At 35.8% G+C, this 27,527-nt stretch overlaps 1 protein-coding gene across 2 annotated transcripts; it reads right to left on the reverse strand.

Moving 5' to 3' along the window:
- Positions 1 to 7,521: 7,521 nt before the first annotated feature.
- Positions 7,522 to 25,961, reverse strand: LOC140158657 (histone acetyltransferase KAT2A-like). 2 transcript variants are annotated; one of them, XM_072181830.1, is made up of 19 exons: positions 25,533 to 25,961; positions 23,572 to 23,707; positions 22,502 to 22,647; positions 21,993 to 22,082; positions 18,793 to 18,974; positions 17,928 to 18,119; positions 17,177 to 17,310; positions 14,930 to 15,190; positions 14,737 to 14,808; positions 13,796 to 13,869; positions 12,854 to 13,062; positions 12,468 to 12,594; positions 11,725 to 11,835; positions 11,379 to 11,522; positions 10,898 to 11,012; positions 9,894 to 9,965; positions 9,351 to 9,442; positions 8,584 to 8,668; positions 7,522 to 8,212 (listed from the first exon to the last, which is right to left on the reverse strand). In XM_072181830.1, exons 1-19 carry the CDS (start codon positions 25,785 to 25,787, stop codon positions 8,016 to 8,018), a joined length of 2,694 nt encoding a protein of 897 aa, XP_072037931.1. In that variant the 5' UTR covers positions 25,788 to 25,961; the 3' UTR covers positions 7,522 to 8,015. The 2 variants fall into 2 exon arrangements, with proteins under 2 accessions (XP_072037931.1, XP_072037930.1); XM_072181829.1 differs by having other exon boundaries at positions 7,523 to 8,212; positions 9,351 to 9,451; positions 25,533 to 25,959.
- Between the last annotated feature and the right edge of the window lie 1,566 nt (positions 25,962 to 27,527).

The following is a 27,527-nucleotide window of genomic DNA, read 5'->3' on the forward strand; positions in this document are numbered from 1 at the left end:
TAGAGAATCGGCTTCTAAATCCGGCTTGTTCTCGGGGCTGGTTGAAGTCCAAGGTAGCAGTGAGCCTATTGGTGATGATTTTAGTGAAAAGCTTATAAACATTGGATAGAAGACAGATTGGACGATAGTTTCCTAGATCTGTGATGTTGTCTTTCTTATGAAGAAGGATGATAATAATGGCATTACTCCAATTGTCTGGTATTTTGCCTTCTCGGGTACACTGTGTGAAAAGATCAGCTAGCTTACTAATTACAACTTCACCTCCCTCCTTCTATACATTAGTCAGTATCTCTTCCTCTCCTGGGGCCTTTCCTTTCTTCATATCCTCAAGGGCAGATCTTACATCATCTGCGTTGATGGGTGGTATATTGGGATCGCTGGTTGAGACTAAATGTGGGCCTTCTACTGGGATCTTGCTGCTGTAGAGGTCCTGGTAAAAATGTTCAACTCTGATATAAAATTGGATCGGTTGAGCCCATATTTATTGGTCGAGCTATGAGTTTTAAAATATTGGACGAGACGTAGTCGAGTCCAATATTTTAAAACTCATAGCGAGACCAATAAATATTGGGCGTAAAGCATCAATTTTATCATTATTATGTTTTGGATCCAATATTATCACAACTTGGATCCATCAAAACATAATAATGGATAAATTCCACCTCGGTCTAACCCCCCTATCGCGGCCAAAGATTTTACGACCCCCCCATCTTGGCTCAAAAATTTGTATGACCCTCCCCGTATATTTTGGACCCACCCCTTCCAAAGAAAATGCCAGCCCCCTTATTACTTCCCCATCCTCATTTTGCAGGGCAACTATCTGTGATCTCCCAAGTGTTAATGCTTGTTTTGTCTTTTTGTAGCTTCTGCCTGCTTCCAAGCTTTGCTAGTGCTGTATCTATTTGACATTGTGTTCTCTTAGTTCTGCCTTCATTCGTTTTCTGATGGTTTTACATACTTGCGAGTACTCTATTTTCTGAATGTTGGTTTGCTCTTTCATTTCCCTCCTCATCTTGAGAATCTTTAGCGTGGTTTCTGAGAGTTTGTCTTCCTTCTTTTTCACTTCCTTTCCAGCTACTTCCCTGACACAGCTATTGATTGTTTCTGCTATGGCTTTAGATTTTTCAGTAAGATCACACTCCTTCATTGTATCTTCCAGTGCATCAAACTTGTGTTCTGTAGGGCTAACTGGAACTCTAGTGAATGTTGATCATAGTGTAGCTTGTCTAGGTTCAAATGGGCTGTCTTGTTGCGCATTAGCTTGGCTCTTTCCAGTTTCAAAGTCTAGAAGTTGGTCTCCTCGGTCATTCCTTTCGCCAATGCCAAATGTGCCAACTACCTGCTCTTCAGCTCTTTGGGTTCCCACCGTGGCATTAAAATCTCCCATTATGAATATACCGTATATGGCTTGCTTTGTCTTGGTTGAGAAGGCCATTGATTTCTTCCTATACTTCATAATAATTGTATGGCTTGCTTTGTCTTGGTTGAGAAGGCCATTTTATTTCTTCCTATGCTTTACCAACTGCGTCATCTTTATGGTTTGTGGCAGTGGCATATAGATCTGGATGATTTTTAGTTTCTGTTGGTTTGATACCTTGATGATCATCTGTGCTACTCTATCAGATGAGCTCTTATAGCTTAAGACATTAGCTGTGAGGTCTTTTCTTATATGATAAATCCTACTCCACTAGCGCCACCCTTCGCTGTGTCTATATATTGTATTCCGACTTTGAAGATCATAAAGCTTCTCCTTTTCGTCTTACTTCGCCGAGTCCAATGATGTCCCATTTTACGTGATTCTCTAGATCGTACAATCGATCATCACTCAGAAAGTACCTTCCGTTGTATGTTCCTATAAGGTCAATTCCTTTACAGAGCCTGTCCTAAACCAGAGATTCTTAGCACCCTCTGCTCTCTCACCTTTCCTACCGCTCCCGTGGTTGGTGGCTTGAAAGCTGTTGGGGATTGAGGTCCTTGTCCTTAGTTGTGCTGTCATAATTACTTGGAGGTTGTGGCATATACTCACCATGCTTGCCACACAACAAAATAATACTATGCCAGAATGTCGAAATACCGGTTACCTGGTCGGTAACTTGCAATTCATTTTACCAGCTTGTGCTCTACAGAAATTATGCATTATTGAAGACCGAATTAAAAAAGGCTAGTTTGCGTATGACGTCCTGTCAACCAGACCAAAATTGCCATACTGCCCAGATCAGCAACCAATCACGCCTTTGCCTTGACGTCAGACGCAAACTAGTCTTTTTAATTAAGTCTTCAATAGTCCAATACTCTCTTTTGCACCTCCTTACCCCGGGGCACTCACGTGCCTTGGGCGCCACCTTGAGGGAGCGCCGAATTGACCAATTCAGCATAGATTCTGCGCCCCCTCCAAGCAATGAAAGTCAAAATTTTCAGAACTTTTCAGTACAAATACTCATTTAAAAGAAAAATCGAAATTCCGCACGTAATTGTTTCAAGAGTTCGGGCGCCATTATGTATACTTGGCCCGGGCGCCACAACCCCTAGCTACGCCACTGTTAATGCTCACAAAACGGTGTCGACGGAGTCGAAAATTGGCAGATAACCCATAGACGCAGGATAGAGGTAACGAAATAGAAAAACCTGTCCTGTCTATTGAATCAATTTGTTTACTTTTTATTTTCTGAATTCCTTTACAGTTTACAAACCACCATTTTCTCAAATTTGAGCCGCTACGGAATTACGTCATGCACTGCGGAGTGGCTAAAACAGTAACTGTTATTTTATGTCACCATGTCAGCCCAATTAATTCACTTTGTTTTCATTTGACTGTTTCAGAACCACGACGCCCGCCCAGTGGCCAGGAATATCCGACTACTCCCACTTAGTGACTAGGAATATCCGATGGGTTACTGGAACGATAAACAGTCTTCGGAATTTTGCCATCACCAATTCGACACAATCTTGCGTTGACTGTGTGATGTGAATACATTACCTAAAATCAGCAAAGAAGAAATTGGTTGCAGTCATTTTGGAAAGAAAGCAAATTTATTAATGCATTGCAAATAATAAAATGTCACTGTATTAAATCGGTGGTTTAAGTCACATTGCATGCGGTATAATGAAAGTGTAGATATTTCTATGAATATAATGATTGTATTCCTTATACTCCTTTTCATTGTGGCAAAACAGATTATAATGTCATTTGTTTAGGCCTATATCCGTAAATGGTTGTAAACTGAAGCCACAGAAGCTCACAGAGGAGAGCATAATGACACTACATAATTTAATGACCATCAAGATCTCTGTGGCTTATACTAATTTATAATTGACAGTCACGTCTTAGTACAGCGTTCTCAAATTAGCTACGGGTTTTACAAATGATGAATGATTATTCGTCGCTATGCATAATTGATGACAAGTAGGTATTTTTATCATATCCTTACAAAGCCAGATTCACTATCAAACTACTTTGCAAATTCCACAGTGATTCGGAGTCTCATACAGGACATACGCTATACAAAAATTGGTGTAATACGAGGCCTTCTTCAGCATGTTCAGACTGACAATTTTACAAACGTTACTATAGATTTATAGGACGTCAATCTTTTAGCTTGTAACCTTAGTATCTGCATAGGCCTAAGCTTGTCTAAGTTGGCTATGCCTATAATAGTAGGCCTACGAAATGATCAACATATACTGCTCAGTCATATACTTTTTCTTTTTCATGGCGGCAAATAGTCGACGGTAGATTCGATAGTAGGCATCGGTTTCACCAGCCGCCGGCACATCGGACCATGGTGTAGTATAGTGATATAGGCGGTATAGGCGAGAGTAGGCATCGTTTCGCCGACACATCGGACCAAGGTGTGTTATAGTATAGGCGAGAGTAAACATAGTTTCGCCGACACTTCGGACCATGGTGTATTTAATATAGCGATATCATTATTAGGCGGTATAGTCGAGAGTAAGCATCGTTTTCGCCAGCCGCCGACGTTTGGGGACAATGGTGTATTAATTATATAGTGATATAGTTTTCGTCCATTTGAGTAAAAGACGATTTATAATAATTATACTCAATGTTTCGCACATTCACACACTAGTTACAAACAGTAATATATATGATAAGTAATCACGATGTAATTTCAAATTTTCCGATTTCGTTCACATTTGTTCTGAGATTTGTTGTAATGTTTATTCTTTATGCCTATAGCTTATATTGACCATATTTCTGTGTTCAGGAGATGTTCCTGTTTTACAAATTGTGCGATGTGTGCATATATGTATAATCTGTATCAAATAAAATGATATAAAGTAGGGTCTACAATATTATTTAAAACCAAAACTATTGGAAAAACTGTAAACATTGGGTACAATGGATGAACAAAATTATGTAACCTGAAGTCTAACATTGAAATTTGCTTTTGATACAGATTGTACAAAACAATTATTTATTTCGTTGTATTAATTCATTAGGTTTTATCAATATTTCCATTTTTGCTTGAAAAAACCAAGCGAGTGATTTTTTTTACTCACTACAATATTTCGTCCTTTATCAGGTATGGTCAGTAATCTGATCCACTTTCCCCTTTCCAAGACGAGAGAAAAGAGACCAAGAAGTACCGGACACCAGTTTCCCGGGAAAGTGGATTAGATGACCATATCAGCCATACCTGATGAAGTCCTCCGATGTGAAGGACGAAATATTGTAGTGAGTAAAAAATGCACTTTGTTTTGGCAAGCAAAATGGAAATAATTACGATTGTTCATGTTTAAATATATCAATATATGCATGGATTTTGGCTTCCCTTCATTTGTTGTGTAAAATTTATATAGGCCTATGGACAACGGCAAGACTTCTAATTATAATCTATGTTGTCTTATGGGCTCTTAATTAGCCTCCAATCAGCAGTATTGACGAAGTTGAAGCCCCGTTTAAAAACATGTAGCTATTTAAAAAACGCAGCATAATAAATTACAGATTCATGTAAATGCCTTATTTTGTCTTAAATACACAGCTTTCGGCTGAAGGTTTCATTTCCCATTGAATTATATATCTCATAGTTTGCCCTTAAACTAATATTCCTTTATGTAAATGGTCTGCGACTCGTCAAGCTCGGTTGAGTTTTCTCCATGACACCTATAGGGTCCACAACTTAATTAAGTTTCCCCAAATACCTTTAAAAGAAATCGAAAAATATCTGACAAATCCAAACGTGTAAAAGGGTATGGGTAGCCTTATTAGTTTTACACATATGGATCAAATTATGGCATCACACGTCACTGTGTTCAGTCACAATGGTTCATTATGTAAACAAAAAAGAGACCCGTTTTACATACCTTTTTACATTTCGTAAAATATTTTTGGACAAATTTTAAAAAGTATTAGGGGGGGAACTCAAGTTGTGAACCCTATAGTATATGTACCACTTTTTTGTATTTGATGTTATAATATTGTATTAATCATTTTGATGAAATAAATCGTTAAAGTCACATAAATTAGTTTAGATGGGAGGGGGTAAAAGTCCAACTAGTTTGCAAATATCAGTCAAAGTTGATCTTTCAAGTTGGAATTTTCAACATTTCACACTTGTGTTTCAGGGAGGGAGGGAAGGGGTCAACCTCTTAACGAAGCTTTGGTTTATAGGACATCATCACATATTTGGCTTGTTCCCTAAACAAAATCAATGGTCATCTTTAAATACTAATAGTTCACTTTGTCTTTAAAAACGTACACAAGAAAGCGACATATGAAGTATTAAAGAGAATAGATAATATTTGCTTCAGCTACTAAATAACTGTCACCTCATTCATTTCCTTGAAACTTTGGATGTATTGCAAATAAATGTTTCAAGAGCAATTTCTTTCTTCTTTACACAAAATTGATATTTTGTACACTGGTGGAACTACACAATTGTGTGGTGTAATCCTGTTCAGATTTTTTAAATGGGAAGTAGATAAAACATTAAATGATAATATGTAAAAATCACAATAAACAACTCAACAAAATGTTGTATTCAATAACTTAGCAATGTCTGTACGTTTTTTATTTGGCATAACTAATGTTTGAGTTCACAAAGTGCAAGACCTCCATATCGTAAACAATCACCCATGGCTTCTGCAGACTTAACAGATCATTGTCAGGGACCACTGTAGTGCCAAATCACACCATTAGGCTAAAAAAGCGTGTTTCTCGTAGGCGGCTTGAAAACAAAAATCTATTTTTACAGTCGGGATTTATGGTAATATCATATCATATGCCTCATATCACAAATATTTGATATCAAATCATTGCAGAGCAGATTAAGAAATACAAATTATGAGTTGTAGGGAAATTATACATTGATTTTCATAGGAATTTGATTTCACATTGCTTGTAAAACAAAATGTACAAAAAAAAAATCTTTTGAACAATTTTGTCATTCATTTTTGGCTTGAAAATATAATTTCTCGATTTCATAAATAAAAACACCCCAAATGCTGTAAAATTGCCCCCAAAACAAAATGAATGTAGCCAACGGAAACAAACTTGTTTATTCTTTAGCCTAAGCAACAATTCATGGACTTGCAGATAAGGACTACTGTAACACACCCTATACATGCCACAGTAAACTGCAGCCAGAATCCCCCATGTTTCATACAGGGTTACAAGAGGCCAGGACATCATCTACCAAGAAGTTCTTTGACCAGATTTCAAGTCAGCTCTTTTTTTCATGAGAACAAACTAATGAGACATCTTGAGCTCAAAACTTGTACTGTCATAGTGCTGTACTAATTGAGCTTACTTGACTGCCGCTATAGTTTGATCAGCTCGTAATCGGAGGGAATGATTAGGTTTTGACCACTACGCCGAAAAGTAGACCCAGGTTAAGAGCGACATTGTTGACCCGACTGGTCTATATTGTGCGTGTTAAATAAAGTATATTAAATAATAATTTGTGATACTTCTGGCGAGTTGTCAGAAGACAGTTCTCAAAATAAAATATTGATATTAATCCGCGATGTTATAAGGTCCGCCGATTACGAGCTAATCAAACTATATGCATGTAAAACATTTCTTATACGAATAATTTTTACAATGCATTTCGGTTGATTGGATTAAATGTTTAGGATATTATGCTGCTGCTCAGTACAAGTAAGGTATTACCACAGACACAAAGAAGGAGAACTGGGATTTGCCACCATCTGCATTCAGGCATGTAGAAAATTTGGGGTTAATTGTGTTTTGGTTTGGTTTCTCCTCCTGTACTTCTGTGGATGGGAATTACACTCAGTTTCTCCTTATAATATTATCAACAGCTCAACTGCTATGATAACATTTTAATAGTTACACAATTTAGGTCATGTGTCCGTATTCTTGAACTAAAAGGATAATGTGTGGCAATTTTCTGATGCATAACTGAATGACAAAACACAAACTTGATCTCCCAACAAGGTATGGGACTAGTGTCCAAGATGACAGTACACAACATACTGTTTGAAAACATAGTAATATACAAATTTAAAAACATCTGGGTCGTGTTCAAGGAGGACAATTGCTCAAAACTTGAAATGACCCCATGTATGTCATGATGTGTGTAAAAACTATAATGAATTGAAAGACAGAGATAAAAAGACTAAATCATGTCTGACGCCACTGTCAATCAAATTCCCTATGATCCTTGATTGGTTAATAGCACGTAAAAGGAAGGCTGATTTATCTGGTACCGAATGGAGAAAAGGAATAGCAGAAAATGGCTAAAAAATATGTACTTTTACAAGGCAAAAAGCAACTTTTCTAAGTATTGTTGATATGGTGCCTTCGGGAAAGAAAGTTTCCAACTATAAAGACCTAACTTTTGAGATGGTTTGTATGTTTGAAGGTGCAAAACTAACAAAAAGGCGCCTGGTTATACCGCAGCGTTCAGCAAGTCATCATCACGACACTTGTAACTGCTCGAATTTGATTGACAGATGATGTCAGACGCGATTTAGTCTTTTTTATCTCTGTCTTTCATTATATTATTGTTTGTAGTCTGCTTCCATTACTGTCATCATTTAACGTCTGTTAATCCCAGTTCTTTGATTTTGTTGAAGAAGAATCTTTCCAGACTATTGGCACATCTAACATATTCTGTATCGGCGCCATTGTATGCTCGACAGTTGCTGAAGATCCGCTGCATGTCGGCTACAAAAAGTTTCTTTGTACAGTAGTATTTATTCTTATTTCTTTCCGTCATGGTTTTCAGATCTGTTGCAAAATAAAACAAATTACAAAATGTTTACTTAATATATCAACTTATAATCATTAACAGGGTCTAAAATTTAGAAAGCTTAAGCTGAAAGGAATTGAGTGAAAATCAGAATATAAAATGGGGCAATTTTGTGCATGTATGATAAGATTTGGAGACTGGCAAAATCATGAATGGTTCTCTCTTTAACGATCTTGCAGAAGAAAACAGTAACCAAAAGCCTATTTTCATTATGGTATACTACACTTTATTCAAACACTATTGAGTATTCCTCTTTTATGAGAACTAGTCCATATTCTATCACAATAATAAAAAGGAGGACAAAAATACAATAATGTTTATTTCAAAATATTGGTTATTATTTTCTTACCCATGGGGTATTTGATGTGATCATAGTAGTCAGGGGCTTCAGCTTTCTCAACAGGCTTCAGGAAAGGCCAAGCACTGGTGTGATTCTGAAAGGAAAAGACAGCTACTCAGTAAGTATACAAAGATTCAAAATACATTTCATGTGCTTGAGAGGTTACAGAAATATACCAACGGTCATAAAATCCTCATCCCACCATCATAGGGTTGATTGCAACTTGGAAGACAATTGACTATTAAATTTAGTTTGGCATGTCACAATCTGAACCAGTGGCTTAGTGAGGGGCAGGGGGCACATGTGGGCGCCACCTAACTATAAGTATTTCTGATGTGAGCAGCTGATTAGCGGTTAATAACTAGGTACGATTTTGTTGCAGTTCTAAAGACAAATACCAATGCATGCGCTGTATATTAACAATGCATGACCCCAAACAAAAAGGAGTGTGTGTGGGGGGGGGTGTGATGGAAACATAAAGCGCATTTATACTTTCTCATTTGAATGTCAACAAAAACATATCAGTTATTATCCTCATTCTTTAATGTCATGAAAAAGATGTTTAAATCTAAATCCACAAATCATTGGCCAAATTCCCTCATTTTGGGCCCTATAAATACAAATACACCAAACTAGCAGAATTATGTGTCATAAATATTCAAAGTTGTTCACCCATGCGTCAACAATATCAAGGGGCAGCTGTTATTGGTGCATTTGCTTCATGCATATTAATTAATTTGTTAAGAATTGTTATTAAACTTTGAATTGTCTCTTACCTTTGTAGCAGTTAGTATGGTCTTGAATGCATTGTGCATCTGATCTTCTGTCATGGTATTCTGCTTAGACTTGTCTTTCATTGGTCTAAAACCTGCTTCAGCTAACAAAACACAATAAAGAGCATCAGGTATAATAGAACATATTTGGGAGTAAATTGTACACATATTGATTGCTCAAGTGCCTCCCCCTTAAATATAAGTGAAGAATTTGAACAAAATTGTGATGAATATTGCCAAACAAATGTCAAGTCTACCAGCTTGATACCCATAACCCACACTATGTCTCTGTCACCCTTGGGGTTGGCTGGTAAAAACCAGGGAGAGAAATTTGGGGGTGGGAAATACCGGTAGCACCACCTTAACAATTTTGTCCTAAGCAGGAAATACTGGGACATACGCTTAAACTTGCATTTTCAAAGCTCCATATAAATGTAGGCCAAAAATGCTTGCTCCTCTGAATTTTACCCTCCTCCAGGGCTCATAATTATTGCACAGCCCCTTATATTCTCCTATTATTACTGATTTCAACTTAGTGATTCTTACCTCTGTTGGATGGTGTATTTTCATTTCCTGGTTTGCCTTTATCCGGCTTTGAAGGTCTCCAACCAATCTCAACTACAATTACAAAGAAATGGAATCTATATCAATTAATTGAAAAAATAACAATGGTGAATGGTTTCTTTTGGACATGCTGTGTTGTTTATCATGCCATCCAGGGCACACATCACCATGACAACCTATACCATGGCAACCAGCTGCAGATGGGCTATAGGAGATAACATCTGTAACTTTTGTGGTTTCATTCACCTTATATGTATACATATATTTAAAGTAATATGAAAACATTATTTCAATTTTCAGGTGATTTACAAATTCTCATTTCCTAATAACTTATTTACTTTTTCCCCAATTGGGATATTGAGAAGTGTTCCTTTTTTTAATTCTTTGTTCAAACAAAAGGAACAAATCAAGTATATATAAGACAACCAATTGACCTTATAAGATACTGATTGCAGTCTTCCCTTAGGTGAACTGATTTCAGTTGAAAATCATGCACTCTATGGAAGACGTGACCTTACAAATGTAGTCTCCTACACATGAAGAATTTCAAATGGATTCACTCATTCAGGCAACCCCATTTGAAATTCACACTCCCTGTGTGGAGGATTAAGGTCATGTCTATCATAAGGGTAGTATGGATTTTAATTGGAATAGCCTATTGCTATTGACATGAAATTTGGTAAGAATATGTTAACAAAGTACCTAATTAGCACATCTTCCTAAGCACCTCTATGATTTTTTTCAGATGATTTTGACTTCAGTACACAGTACTTTTAATGTCTAATTATGTTGACCTCTACTTCATCATTTTAATAAGCCCCCCCCCCCTTAAAGTACCTGACCTGGGATGCTTATAAAGTTGGAATATGGTAATGAAGTATTACACAAATTTGATCACCATTTCTACTCAATTTAGTCAGTGTTATCAAGACCTCATTCCTTAAACTCCCAGATTATTATTTTAAAAAAAACAGCAATATTCTTACTCAAACCAGGAATACTCTCAAGTGGAATATTTCTGACGCCTTCTTTGAAGCAAGTCAATCCAGGGAACACCTTTCGTACTTCATCATGCTTGTGTTCTATCAGCTTTTTTACAATCTGTGACACAAAAAATGAAAGAACATAGACTGGAAATGAACAGTTCACATACACATCAAACATGAAAGTTAATGTTAGGTCATCTGGTTTAATTCCTAGGTTTAAGAAAATAATCTGAAACAATTACATAGACATGGATATGTTATCAGAAACTGCAAATTTACACATCCACATGAGGAAATTCACCACAAATACCAACATTTACCACCGCTAAATTGTGTGATTTTGAAATCTTTTATTAAATGATGTGCAGTCAGCCACCTTTCAATTCCAAATTCAGTTTCAATTTATAAATTTACTAACATTTCCTCAATATTCTGCTTTAAATTAGAAATATAAGAATTGTAAGCTGAACCCATACAGTACCTCCTTTTGCCTGCGGATAATTTGTGAGAAGTCGGTGTGTGGAATACGTGGATTGAGTTGACATCCCATGAGTGTGGCGCCCTCATAGTCTTTGATGTAGCCTAGATATGCTGACTTCGGTAGCTTGATATCCTTTGAAAAACCCTGTAAAATGCAAAATGAGAGTTACTTGGATTTTGAAAAGTGAACTTCTGGTTATCTAGTTATAGGCAATTTTTCAGTTGCTGAAAATAATAAGACACAGAAGAATTTGAGCGTTTTTTCCATCAACCCACAATCAATATTAGTCACATGTTAGACTTGTTCCCTTTGATCGAGTCACACATTTCAATGTAATTGCAAATACCTGTTTCTTGAAGTAGCCAATGGCATATTCATCAGCAAATGTAAGGAAATGAAGTACTCCATGTCTGATGTGATAATCCTTGAGATGATTCATTAGATGGGTGCCGTAACCCTGCAAACAACAACAATATTTCATTATTGTTTTCAAAGTTTCACAAATATGCTTGCCACATATTTTTGGTCTATATTGGGAAAGAAGAAGAAGAAGAACAACAACAAAACCCTCAAAACTCATCAATGGATTTGACTCCTTTCTTGACCACACCAATTGTGAATTGATTTTGAATAATTTTTGAATGTACCCTACCTGAAAGTGCCCATTTCCCATATACATGGAGTTTGCAGCAACAGCATCCAACCTTGTTCAACCTTGGACCAATGGATAGTCTGACAAACATGTCACAATTTTTCTTCTAGCCCCCCCCCCCCCCCCCACCTTACAATAATGCAGAGAAGCAATTAAAAGTTGGACTATTATGGCCAGCTTTGTATCTATTTACACATGTTTTATCTTCACCTGGCTTCAAAACAAAATTGATTACTTGCTTTGCTAAATCAGTTTCAAACACCATTCATACTATTATTAGTCCTGACTCCTTGTGTAGCACCAATACCTTCATTCTATTCAAAAGCTATATAAACCTTTTGGATACATGGATGATATATACATTATATTTAATAAACCTTTTGGAATGTATTATACAAGTAAAATTAATATAGGATACAAGAATTGCATAAACTTACTTTGACTTGTTCATTTGAAGTCACAGCACAGAATACTATTTCAGTGAAACCCTGTGTTGGAAACATGCGGAAACACACACCACCGATTACTCGGCCATCTTTGACAAGAGCTAATGTTTTATGCTTCCTGCAAAAGAGAAAAATGTTGATAAAAAGTCAGCTGAAATGTGTGACAAATTCCCACTACATTATAAAAACACCTAGAGAATAGATATGTCAGATAAGGACCTGATCGGTCAAGACACTATGTGTTATGATTGCACTAGGAAGTGAATTGATTCTGATATCTACTATAATCAACAGAGCTTTCAAATGTGCATTGCATGGAAGGAGCTCTATAAACTGAAAAAGAAGTGGAACTGCAGACAAATCAATGTGATCCTTACGTGTCAAACACCAGCCTTGTGATGTATTCTTTGGGCATTCTTGGCAGCTGATGTGAGAAGACATTTTGTAATCCAATCAGCCACGTCAGAGTCTGTTTGGATGGTTTACGTGTTAATGAGTTACCAATCACATGGAATTCTATTACACCTCTCCTTTCTTCATTACGTGCCGCCTCATCCCGGGCTGTGTGAGCTGAGAACAGGCTACTCTGTAAAGAGAAAGTCATGAAGGATTACAGATTACAAATCTGGGCTTTTATTCTACAGGCATTTTATAATTTAAATTTAAGCAAAATATGAAAGCTCATACATTGTTTTTCAATTATTAGTTTCTACACAGACATTTTTTTACATTTTGTTACAAATAATTAATGTTTAAAGATAACTAACTTTCTACACCCAACTGACATTACAAGCAAGACTGTAACTTACTCTAGATATCGTAGAATTGCATCTACAAGCATATATGCCTCTAAAAGGAGAGGGTTTTTTTTGACGAAAGAGACGAAAAGCAGACACCCTCCACAAAACATTACAAATATAATATACAAATCTTATAATATTAAATGTTCACACAGCTGCCTGGATCAGTAATAGAATTGTTTAGAGGCATATATGCTTGTTGTTGGAATTATGTGTGCTGATTATAATGTCATAGTCAGACCCTAATGAAGACACCAATTTAAAACCGACTGGGCGACTGTATAATTGGTTCAAGGAACTGCTACAATATATTATGTGTAACATACTGATAGTTCAGCGGTATAAAGATGTACATGTACATGTGTATGTGCACTAGCTATTGTGTGTATGATTGCTTGTGATTGAGTTCATTCATGCATGGAGTATGCACCGAGGCAATCATACACAGGGCATTATGTCTTTCCGAACTATCTATATGAATTTTAAGGCAGAAACAATGTCTCCTGGCAAGTTACTTACCTCAGGTCCCACCATAGCAGCTGGATCTGTGATAGTTGATAATACCTCACTCACTACTTTCATTGGGATATCACCTGCAAAAGAAACCCAATAACAGTATCTATGACTACTAGTGTAAACAGAATGATGATATGGGATTGATGACCCCTAGTAAATGGGCCATGTACAGTATCATCTTTTCCAATGATATGCAGAAAGGCGTCTCAATAATGACTGACGGATTATTTCCATGGAATTCTTCCAGTATCATGGTATGTAAACTAAAGAAGTGATGCAAAGAAATATGCCACCTGGGGTATTCAGAAAGGGTTACCAAAAGAGTAGGGTATAGCCAGGGAAGGGGGGGTATGGGTGTGTGACCAAGTCATGAGTTAAACATAAGACAAATGCCCCAACCATGATGATTACAATGCAGTAAATTCAATTTCATGCACAGAAACTACATCGGCCAAAACTTAAAGAATTAACCGACTAGACTGAATCCTTTGTCATCTTTAAACTGAGCATGTTATTTATGTTATGTTTGTTAGTGATAACTGGAAAACTTAGTGTTTGTATTGTGTTGACTAACAAAAATATTGGTGTATGACTTTGTTTGGTCGTGCATCATAGCGTGACTTCCTATCAGCACATGTCCTACCGGACCTTTGGGACGTGCTCTAGGTGTTCTAAAAATATGTGATCAAATCAAACATGGTCAAAAGGTTAATTTGGATACAAATGTACAGTCTGGCACTAAGACAACACTTTTCAATACTTAATTTTTTCAGTCGTCAACTCAGAACGTTAACGACTGAGGATGTCAGTTAGCCACCACCTTGGTCGGTTGGTGGTTGAGCAAGGCGAAAGTAACAGGAAACTATAGCAATCATGCCTTGGCAAATTTTGCCCATTCTATTCTATAAGATGTAGCGGGCCAATATGAAGTTTACAAATCCTACCTTCTAATCTCTGTCTTTTGATGTCTTCTATTGTTGTGTCATCATCACTCTTACGTTTTTCAATGCTGTTTCCTATATATGACAAAACAAATACACAATTAGCTTGGAATTTGAAGGGGAGTTTAAAGTGGTTCTGCTCAATAAAGTCGCTGAAAAGGTACCCCCAAAAAACTAGAGAGAAGCCCCATCTCACCTGTATCCATCTTCTCCTCTTCACTCTCCTCAACTGGTGCTTCTTCTTTACTTTCTTTCTTCTCATCAGTCAATTCTTCACCAACATTCACTGATATCGATTTCTCTGATTCAGGTAAAGAGGATTCATTTGCTGCTGGTGTTGATGTATCTATGGTAATATGACCCATAGTTGGTGCTGCTGATGTGGTGATGGTGGTTGTGGTAGTGGCGGTGGTAGTACTCTTATCTTCTTCTGTGTCATGATCGGTGTTTGTTTCAGCTACAAGGATAGAGACAAAATATATTATTGGAGCTTGAATAATACAACAACATGCCTGCAAAACAGTAAAAATCTTAAACCACAGGAGTAAACAAAAATATGAACGTTTTTATATTTTATTTCAGCATTTCTCAAATATTTCAAAATAAAAGGGGGTGTAGGACCCCCTTAAATAGACTTATAAATTTTGGGTGATTTTGTTGGCTTTTTAGGCGACATTTCATGGCTATTAACCACAACTTGGACTAATATGTTTTGGCAATCCTGTTTGTATACATCTTCGGTTCTCATCATTTTCAATTCCAACTAGTACTACAGTAGTAGTCTGAGTAGAAATACGCACCTTACTCAGTCATCAGACTTTTTCCAAATATTGGAACTAATGCATACTTAATTGTACATAAATAACATACCAAAACAAACTGAAATCAAGCTGTATGTCCAACATCATCCTCACTGACAAAGATAAAGAAGTCTTCATCAGCTATCTTAGTTGATATTGGTCACTGCATACAATGCATACAATGCTATCCAACAACAACTACTCCCTATATGAATGTTTACATCAGTGTTGCCACACATTTTCAGCCCAAATCGCAAGTTAAATCATTCAAAAGTCACCCAATTTTTCCCTTAACCAGTGGTCTATTGTACATGAAACTACTAAACTCACAGGTACCGATGTTGAAAATCATTCCAATTTGTTCTTTATCATCGGTTTCTATGGGACAAGAAATTGTCACAGGGAATATCTTGAAAAGTTGCCCAATTGTGCTTGACAACCTTGGGTTACATACCTGTACATTGTGCATGAACTTCTTATATTCAGGGTTATCAACAATTTTTAGCCCCACTGACATTGAAAATTAGCATTCAGCGACTTTGAATCTTTGAAAAGTTGCCGGATTTTTCTCTTAATTATTGGTTTCTATGGGACAGGAAACTGCAAACTATGGGACAGGAAAGTGCAAACAATCGCAGGAGCCATGGTCAAAATTTGTATCTTATTTTCTTAAAAACTGGTTTCTGAGAAAGTAAACATCACCCAATTGGGCTATCAAATAGCAGGTTTGGCAACCCTGCTTATACTATATCATTTTTTATTCAATTGCACACAGCTGAATGCTCCTTTTCAATGTCATACAATAGGTGGTTGGTCACCATTGATCCATCAATGGGTACATCAGGGATGTCTATTGATTACCACAATTCATGTGTTACAATGAAAGTGGGATACATAATGGTTTCAAGTACAGGGTTAGTTTCAAGTTTATTTGTTACACTTCAGTTAATCCTGGTCAGTTTCAGGTCAAGGTTAAAGTATTTATAAGATGAAAGTGTTAAACAGATAAATGAATGAATAGATTTAATGAATGAAATACTTAAAAATAAAACACATTAAAAATGTTGTAAATAAGAAAAGATAAAATAAATAAATAAATAAATAAATAAATAAATAAATAAATAAATAAATAAATAAATAAATAAATAAATAAATAAATAAATAAATAAATAAACAAACAAATAAATAAACAAACAAACAAATAAATAAACAAATAAATAAACAAATAAATAAACAAATAAATAAATAAATGAATGAAATACACTAACAAATTAAAACACATTAAAAATGTTATAAATAAGAAAAATAAATGAATGAAATACACTAACAAATTAAAACACATTAAAAATGTTGTAAATAAGAAAAGATAAATGAAATGAAGTGAAGTGAAGTGAAGTGAAGTGAAGTGAAGTGAAGTGAAGTGGATTGGATTGGAGTGGAGTGGAGTGGAGTGGAGTGGAGTGAAGTGAAGTGAAGTGAAGTGAAGTGAAGTGAAGTGAAGTGAAGTGAAGTGAAGTGAAATGAAATGAAATGAAATGATATGAAATGAAATGAAATGAAATGAAATGAAATGAAATGAAATGAAATGAAATGAAATGAAATGAAATGAAGTGAAATGAAGTGAAGTTTGCTTATTTGTTTACCTGAGCCAGTTTCTGCCATTTCAGTTGGTTCTGGTGTACCTGATATAGGCATACTGCCTGGTGTGGGTTTGAATTCTAGGTCCCAGATTGGTGAACTAGTACCATACACCTCCTCTTCAAGCATAGAAAGGAATCTGTTTTGCAAAAAGAAAACCATAAAGAGGAAGATTATTTATTTAATTTTTATTTATTTCAGTTTTCTGCACAAGAAATAAAGACAAATAAACTGTAGATGGGAAACTCTGACAAAAAAAACACCAACAACTTGTTTATTACATGAAAAATACACACAAGGCCTTTACAATAATTGTTGGCTGAACATGTGCGAAAGTTACGTAAATTTTGATTTCGAGAGATGAACAAAAATAGGGTAGGAATGTAAGTACAGATTTTTTTAATGTACTTTTTCCACTATGTACATGTCCGTAGAGGTGGTGGAACATTCGCACAGACACCAAATTGTGTCATTAGATTGATTCTTCATATCATATGACTTCATCTCTTGTATTTTTCCAGCGATGACACAGAAAATGTTGCTTTGCTACTTGTACTGGATGTAGCTATCTTTATATTTATGTGCTTCCTTTGTTTCAACATTGTAGCATGATTTATTTTCCAGGAAGAGTTTACAGTATGGCCTATATTTAGGGTCAATCATGTTTGATCTCCAATGAGTTTTGTAAAATCAAGCTCCCTTTGGACACATCATTATCAATTTTAGATACTATTTCATTGCTAAATAAATTCTCACCTTGGAAAGTGTGTTAAAACTAATGTTCTTTTCTCAGCTGGCATCTTGTCCTTTTCTGCACGGAATTTGTCAAGTAGTTGACGACGCATGACAGTAAACACAGAGCGTAGTAAAGTCCTACCAAATATATGAGTTGTCTCGTTTCTAGGAAGACTATCGCAGAAGGCTGGCACATGGCAGTAGCACAACCACCTAGGGAACAATACACCACTTACATTATCATTCATATATACTTTAATTTCCTGTTTACATAGCTAAGTCGGTTGATTCACAATACTAAGGGCCTCCAGCATATGCTGGGGGAGAGGTCAAAATACGAAGTGCATAATGGGAAAATATCAACATCCAAAGCCTGCGTAATATGAATACAACACAGGAACATAATGTCATTGTGTTTTTAAATATCAATATAACGATGTTACACACGAATGTGCAGTAAAACAGTAATTTACAATCATAGAGGATCCATTTTCAATATATTGATCACAAGGAAGCCTTCGTGGTGCTGTTTTTAACATTATTATTATCACACTCACAAGAAAATCCAATGGTGGCTAGAACAGTGATGTCGACCCTGAAGGTCAAAAATTGGTCTTGAAAGAGTAACCCCTGGCGGCGCATCATATTGTAAAATGTCAGAATTAATTTACTTTGCGTACAGTGAATTATCAGCTCTCATAATATTCAAAACAGATCAATAATAGTGACTTTAAGAGGTTTTTTCATCATCATCATATTACCACTATCTTCTTCATCATTGTCATCACCGTCATCATTATCATCATCACCATCATTACCATGATAATCATCATCATCACCAACATCATCATTTGCATAAAATTCATCTGTGTCCTTAATCACCTACCGTGTATAATTGACTTTGTAGGCTGCTACATCATCAGTCTGTGCTCTCTGTTTCCTGACTGTAGGCGTTTCTAATTTCCAATGATTGAGACAATGTAGAAACATTTTGGCTAGGTCATACATGGTCTGCCAATCCTTCTGTGGTAAATGCCCAAATTTGTACACTACAAAGTTTGTGACACCCTGTTAAACAAATGAAATGGATACCATTTAGAACTAGCATAATGATATCTAATATTTTACACATCTTAGAACTGACCAGTGATATTGCTCAAGTTAACAGTCATCAAGTCACAGTGCCCTTTGAACAACACCTGAATTTCCATAAATATATTGTCAGAAATGTATTTTGTTATGTTTAAAACTCACAAGTCAGTTAAAAAGGCATAAGGTCAGTTTCATATCATTGATGATCTGACTGATCTATGATCCTAATTATTACAGGGTGTCCAAAAGTGTTTTATCCATGTGACAGGTTTCTGAAGTACCTGACCATCATAATGTACATGATAGTAAAAAGTTATGGAAAACACATAAAAAAGTAATTCCAAGTAAAAATAATAAACCAACTGTGCCTAATATTACATGTATAAGTCAAAATGGTCATGGTAATATTGCTACAGGTAAAGACACTGCTGACTCATTTAATCAATTCTTCACCTCAGTAGGTGAAGAACTTAGCAGACAATTTGATAATGTTGATATTACTTGCCCATGTAATGACGGAAAAAGTAGTATATCTCGATGTAACCATAGTGAGAGTTTTAGATTCTCTTCTGTATCTTATGATTTTGTATATAATCAAATATGTAATATGGATAATAATAAGTCACCAGGTTTAGATAAATTCAATGTAAAACTACTCAAATTGGCGCACCTTATGTGTCAAAAGCACTTGCTCATATTTGTAATATTTCTTTAAACAGTTCTAAATTTCCTAATGAGTGGAAGAAAGCCAAAGTTACTCCAATTTTTAAATCTGGTGATAAGAATAATGTAAACAATTACAGGCCAATATCTGTCTTACCAATTATTTCGAAGATTATGGAAAGAACTGTTCATAACCAATTATATGATTATCTTTGTAGTAGAAATATCCTTTCTGATTCTCAATCTGGTTTTAGATCCAATCATTCCACAACAACAACTTTACTAGATGTCCAAGATTATATTCTTAATAATATGGACAATGGTTTTGCAACAGGAGTTATATTTTTGGATTTAAAAAGGCTTTTGATACAGTAAATCATGAAATTTTAATTAATAAACTTGCTGAATATGGTATTAAGGGTAATGAACTTGGTTGGTTTAAATCATACCTAAGTAATAGGGCTCAAGCTGTGCATGTTAATTCTTTTCTGTCAGATTTCAAAACTTATAATACTGGAATTCCTCAAGGCTCAATCTTAGGTCCTCTTCTATTTATTATTTTTGTTAATTGTTTACCTGATGTTGTAACTTGTAAGACAGTAATGTATGCAGATGACACTTCTCTTATGTGTAAAGCAAAAAATGCTGATGACTTACAAATGCAACTTGAATATAACCTAAAAACTGTAGCTAACTGGTTTAAAGCTAATAAGCTCACATTAAATACTGACAAAACAAAGTTTATGATTTTTGGAACTAATCATACACTTAATCATTACAATGACATAACTCTTACATTTGATGACAAAATTATTGAAAGAGTTGATGTTTTCAAATATCTTGGTATGAAGTTTGATAGTAATATGTCTTGGTCATCACACATTGATTATGTATCTGGAAATGTTTCCAAGAGAATTGGTGTTGTAAAACGTGCAAAGTATTTCCTTCCTCATAAAACCTTAGTTATGCTCTCTAATGCTCTTGTAATTCCACATTTCGACTATGCCAGCAGTGTTTGGTCTAATTGTTCTACAACCAATCAATATCAGCTTCAAGTACTTCACAACAGATTAGCTAGAACAATTCTCTTTGCTGATATCAGAACACCAGTAGATGAAATGTTAAGTTCTTTAAATTGGATTTAACTTTATTATAGATGGTCTAATCACATGATTTTTCTTACCTTTAAATGTATCAAAAATATGTGTCCTGAATATTTATGTAATCAATTTGACTTTGTTCATAATGCTCATGATCACATTACAAGGAGTCATTCTTCAAATACATTGATCGTGCCTAAATATTATTCTAACAGTGGTAAACGTACATTTATTGTAAGAGCTGCAAACTTATGGAACAATTTGCCACCATCATGTCGTGTAAACCTTGAAACTATGTCTTTGCATCAATTCAAGACAAGCATCATTACTACTGGTGAATTATAATCATTTATTTATATTGTATGTATTTTAAGATTTATATCATTCATGTATTTGAGGTATATTTATTTTCTTTCACACTTATTATTGATGTTTTTGTACAAATTACTAAATATCATGTTATTTTGTATATATTCTGTAAAAATGTTGTATATATCATTGTATGAGGGCCTGCTTGGAAAGCAGTGCTTGCCACTGAAGTAGTTTAAATCCCTCAATAAAGATTTCACAAATCAAAAAAAAATCAACATGACTGAGATGATATTTTTTTCATTAACTTTTACCAACAACAATTCCAAATTTACTATTAGACAAAAATGTATTTGTTGAACTTTTGAATATTTTGAGACCCCTCTAATTACCCTAAACACAAACATTTAGTTTTATTTAAAGCCATATATGACTGAAGAGGTTCATCAGGTCTGTTGATTAAACAGCTAATTTAAGTTCTTTGCCAAGACCAAAGGAAAAACTTACGTTTTTACGTTTTTCTGCTGACAGTTTCGCCAGATAGGGAAGAAAACCGCAGGGCACGATGGGTCAAGGAATCAGTATGGATTCGCAAGAGAGGAGACAACACCATGAACAGAGACGAGGGGACATTCTTTCTGAGCCACATCTTTGATCCTCTGCTCAAGACCAACGTTGGAGACAGGAGTACTTCCGGTAAAACAATAACATCCGGCCGGGATTCCCGCTCCAAGCAGATGGATCAATAACAACATCAATCGCTTTGAGAAAGCCAGAAGGTTTCTGGCGAAACTGTCAGCAGAAAAATGTAAGTTTTTCCTTTGGTCTTGGCAAAGAACTTAAATTAGCTAAAGCCATATATGTTTCTGCCTTCATTTGAATTTGTTGCACAGTGCTGATAAACTTGAAGTAGAGTGCTTACCTTAGCTATACTAGGTTTCTCAAATGGTGGGCTCCCTAGGGGTCCTTCAACAGATGGCTTGCTCATCTGTAGGATACATTTTCTTAAAAGCTGGGGAGAAAAAGATTTAACATGAATGTTATTTCTTTCAAAGATCTTACATATACCGAGTTCACACATCTACATAATGATCAACAAAGGTGGATTATTTGTTTTGAAACATGTGCATTGTATATTTGTAGGACCAACAAGTGTCAGTTAATGTGCATGTATATGAGTGTGTGGACATATAGGATTCATTTGCAGGAATTACCTTTTCTTTAACCTGTATGCATCTTATTGAGCATGGATTACTTCAGTTATGACTTTTCTTAATCTTCAGGGAATTGCAAAGAGACAGTGTGGCCACACTGGGTCCTCTTTGAACTAAGTTTGACCCCAAAAAGATAATAAGATACAAGCAGCTCCTAATTCTATTCAAAAAAGTTAAAAAATATACAAATAAAAAACAATTGGTTCTGATTCCTTACCTTAAATAAATAAAAATAAACTTGTTTTGTGTCGGCATCTTCTTCTTTGTGAACACATAAGAACAGATTTTCAACATCTACTACAATTCCAAGGAGGCGATTAATCTCATCCTCAGCAACATTTTCAAGATGGGACACATGAGCAGCTGTATAATATAAAGGTTATTAAAGAACATCTTATCAGATGGCTATTAAAGGGGTATTTCCTGATTTTAGCATCTTCTTTTTAGGGTATGGCACAATAGATATCCAAGAAAAATGCTTCCAGAAAATCAATTTGTGAGTTACGCATATTTACAAGTACTACAGCACTCCATATGCTACTACAGCAGAAAATGTGGCCTACGAGGAGCACCACAATACTTAACATGCGTAACTGAAAAATTTAATGTCCAAATTAAGTGAAATATTTTTTGTGGATATCTATTGAACTATACCATAAAAAGTAGATACCAGAATTACAAAATACACATTTAAATACATAAGAACAGGCTTTTATTGATAGGCCAGCGAAGCCCAAGACCCGTGGCAAAGTGTCGCCGACCGAGTGCTTGGCATGCGAGGGGTCTCGGGTTCGAATCCCACCCAGAGCAAACAACTTCTTTCTTTCTTTTCTCTCTTTATTCTTTCCTTCTTTCCCTTCCCGTCGCCAAAAAGCCCTTAGGCGGTTAGGGTTAGTATTTAAAAAAATATTTCAGTTGGCTTTAACCTTCAACTACTGTCAAAAGAAACATGTAAAAATGATTACCATAATCTGGATATCTTGTGCTTCATAAGATGCATATTTGCACAAACTGCTTTTTGCCATCAACCTGGTAACAAACTTTCAAAACATGGCCAAAACATGAAACTTATATATGTTATGTAATCATTTTGTAATTTGGATTGTGCATATTTTAATTATATATTCTAAAAATTGGAAAACAAATTTGCCTTGTGATTAATGAAGAATGTCATTCAATAATAATTAAAATTGGCATAGCTACATCTTGTCCACTAAGTTCCAGCAAGATTCTCACTCAACTTTGTTAGGCCACTTGTAAATCAAATCATATAAAAGGCAAACTTACAAAGTTGATGATTACAACTTCTGCATGGATCCATGAGACTAGCTAAAGGTGTTGCTATGTCTAATCTGACAGGCTGTGTAGGAGTTGGTGGTGGATTAGGGTTCTTCCATCCATTGCATTTACATGATTCATCTGCCTGCAAAACACACAACATTCTTAGTCAGGGGGAGTGGTCTAGTTCGTAGACACATTTTTGATTGGACAATCGCAAGATTTGGTGCCGTTTATCAGGCCGTGAAGCGACCCCACGTCATCATGCGTCTTGATAATGCCTTGCACGCTTGTAGTTGCGCGTATGTATTGCGCTGTAATGCATAGACTAGTGCGGAATACGCGACGCGCTAGCAGTACGCGCAACAGAATACGTGAAGTTGTAAACAAGTTTCGTTCATTTTATAATGAGGGAGTTTTATGACGGTAACTTAGTTTTTGCTTTAAAAATTGTTTACAGTTAAAATAATATTTAACTGACTAAGAATATTTAACTGACTGAGAATGAGAAGAAACTACGAATCGTAGTGGATACCGCCGCTACCGGCATCCACTACTCAAAATATTGGACCTGCCTGTCGCCTCTATCACACGGTAGAGGATAGGCAAAATAAAAATTCCTATCGTTTATTCTCTAAATATAATACTTTACAAAAACATACATCAAATTTGAATGTGAAATGTACACAAAGTAAAAAACAGCCCTCATCAAGTTTGGTATTTCAAGCACTAAAATTACAGCCAGACTTACTTCTTTCCTAGAACAAATTAACATTTTAGGGTGATATTAGCATGAAAGTTCATCTGTATTGGTAATCCATATATAGAAAGATTTAAACTCTTGATCTCAATACAAAATATTTACCTCCGTAATTTTCAGCTGTTGCTACTACAGCCTTTTGGATAGGGAGCCCCGCTGGTTCGAGAGGGGAGTTAAGGAAGCCATAGACATCAGGGCCAACCAACCATCTCTGAACAAGGATGGAGGGCGCTACAAGTTGCCAAAGGTCTATGACCCGATTATTACGTCACACTTCAAGTGTGCTCGATCGGGTCAGTCCGCTGAAGAAGGCTGTAGTAGCAACAGCTGAAAATTACGGAGGTAAATATTTTGTATTGTGATCAAGAGTTTAAATCTTTCTATATATTTTAGGGTGATCTTAACCCTGGGATTAACTGCTAAACTGTTAGTCTAAAGTATATAAAAGTATACATATTTAGAATGGCAAATACGTATGTAGTACATACATGTAGTACATCTGTTGGGCCAACCACAAAGCGGGCTGGGCTATAAAAAATAGTAAAATATGTGATATTTTCTTTTTAAAATCAAGAAAGAAAGAAAATGTATATAATCGATGCATACCAAAAAACAGGTGGGTAGATTTATAGATATTGATGTTAGCTTTATTTTCTTGTCTTATTGCCGATCAACCACCTCACATTGTACTTTGAAATATGCGCATCGCGTACAGCTGTTGGCAGCTGTGTCTATTCAATTGGAATTCTTACTTTTAGTATACAAATTTTTTGTACTTTCAGACTTTTATTCCTCATTCAAATGTGGGTCGATAGTAACAAAAAAGAGCTCATTTGAAAAGGGTACCGATGTTCTTCATAGTAATCGGACTCGGATATAAGTTGACTCGGCTCAGACACGAACAAGCTGGACTCGGGTACAAGTCTGCTATAATCAAATTAAGTATTTCTTGGCCAAACTGAAACACTGTGAACGCTAGTGGCTCCACGATAAACACACACAAATTCAGCGCGATACAGAAGAAAGTATATACGCGCCTCCACTGCGTACACGCTTAGTACACTACATGGACGCATCGCGCATGTTCCAGTTTGGCCAAGAAATACTTAATTTGATTATAGGTAGTGTAGCCTGCTGATAGGAATTGAATTGAATGTTTAAAACTGTACTTATGATGTTAAGCTTAACTATTTAATTATTGTAAGCTTACCTTGCAAGATGAATACACACCGAGTTTCTCTAATTTTTTTGTTTTAGGGTATGTTCTGACTTGTGCCTTCCTCTGAGCAATTCTCTGTAGATTTATAGGCCTGCTTATTTCTCCTGGATTGATTTGTGTGGCTGATGGACGACGCTGGGCGACTAAATCAGGCGACTGAGGGGTACTCAAATCCCCTGTATTGGTCGCCATTCTGCCCGAGGCCGGAGGAGAACCCGGCCCCTTTCGTCGAAGCCTAGAATGCATCTCTTCGATAAAAAAAAAATACCCTAAAATTCTCTTCTATATTTTTTTATAGAAGAATATAAGAAAGTCTCTCTTAGGAGATTCTTCGCGTGTACAAAAATTGTGTTACATGGTTTATAAGAGAAAAATAGACGAGGTCATCTGTGCAATCTTACTCCGGATGTTTACAATACAAAGCACCTACTTGTAGCGAATGCAAAGAAGTTATTCATCATCTCTTTGTGTACAAAGTTGCCGGTCCGTTTTCACGTGTTTTCACAAACAAAAATCCACAAACCAGGAAGTGCAAATCCACCCCTAGAGCTCTGTAGGGGCTGTGAGGTGGGCACTCAACTTTAGAAGTGATGGGTATGTGCCTACCGGCGTCGCGAAGTAGGGGCCTATCGGGTACAAAACGTTATTTTAACAAAACAACAAAAAAAAAAAGGGGGGGGGGTCATTGCTCATTGGGTACAAATAAAATGAAAAAGGGGTCGTTGGGTAGCATAAACGCCGGGTCAGCGGGTAGAAAATTTTGGAAAAAAATGGAGCAAAATTCTTGTTCTTGTTCCAAATTTTCCAAATTTCCAATACAAATTTGTTGAAATAAGAGAATTTGAAAGTTTCGGCATTATTTTGTGGCCGAAGTTTTGATAGATCAAATTAGATAAAAAAAAAACATCGCCATTTTACTGTGTAATCAGGCATTCAACTGAACATGATAGCAAAAGAGACTACTTTTCCATCTCAGTAGGCCCTATGGCTATTCTAGAAGAAAAAAAAGGGGTCATTGGGTAGCTGCAACCGAAAAAAGGGGGTCATTGAGTAGCCGCAACTTAAAAAAAGCGGGTCATCGGGTATGACTTTTAAAAAATGGGGGGTCATCGGGTATACGGTCGACTTCAAAAAAGGAGGCCTAGGCACATAATACCGTCACTTCTAAAGTTGAGTACCCCCGAGGGGGTGCTGTACAATAATTTTCAGGCATTTAAGCGTACGCAATTCTGAAAATTGTCTGCCAAAAATCGTTTGCTCTCCTTTGGCCGTGCCAAAAATAATGACAAAATTTCCCTCCCTTTTTTGACGTGCCAAATCTTTGCCCCCCCACTTACACATGCAATGCAAGATTTTGGGGAACCAAAATTTAAAACCTAACGAACGTACATTTTAGGACGTGTTAATATAAAGCCACATGTCACCTAATCGATAACACAAAGTATCCTAAAACGAATATTTTCTTAAGGAAGGGGTATGAACGTTTGGACAGTATTTATTGTGGGACATTAGAGCACATCAGACATATCGAATTGCATTCTGAATACGAAGAATGGCCTTCTGGTATCAAATAATTTTGATTTTTTGAAATTCGCAATGTAATACACATTTTATGGCAAATCATTAAAATTGATATTTTGATATTTAACACTCGAAGTAAACTTTATAAATCTGATGATTTCTACCTAAAGTGTATATAGGTGGGATGAAAAGCCGACGATCAATTGAAAATTTTGACCTTTCGTATTGAAGATATGGATTTTTTCCCAAAACACCTTTTGGGAAAAAAATCCATATCTTCAATATGAAAGGTCAAAAGTTTCAATTGATCGTCGGCTTTTCCTCCCAGCTACATACACTTTAAGACTATATCATTAAATTTATAAAATTTACTTCGAGGACTGTTATATCTCCAAAATGTGAAAAATATCAAATTTTAATAATTTGTCATAAAATTTGTATTATATCGTGAATTTCATAAAATGA

The sequence above is a fragment of the Amphiura filiformis genome, chromosome 8 (genome assembly GCF_039555335.1).
Source record: "Amphiura filiformis chromosome 8, Afil_fr2py, whole genome shotgun sequence".
In the NCBI taxonomy this organism is placed as follows: domain Eukaryota; kingdom Metazoa; phylum Echinodermata; class Ophiuroidea; order Amphilepidida; family Amphiuridae; genus Amphiura; species Amphiura filiformis.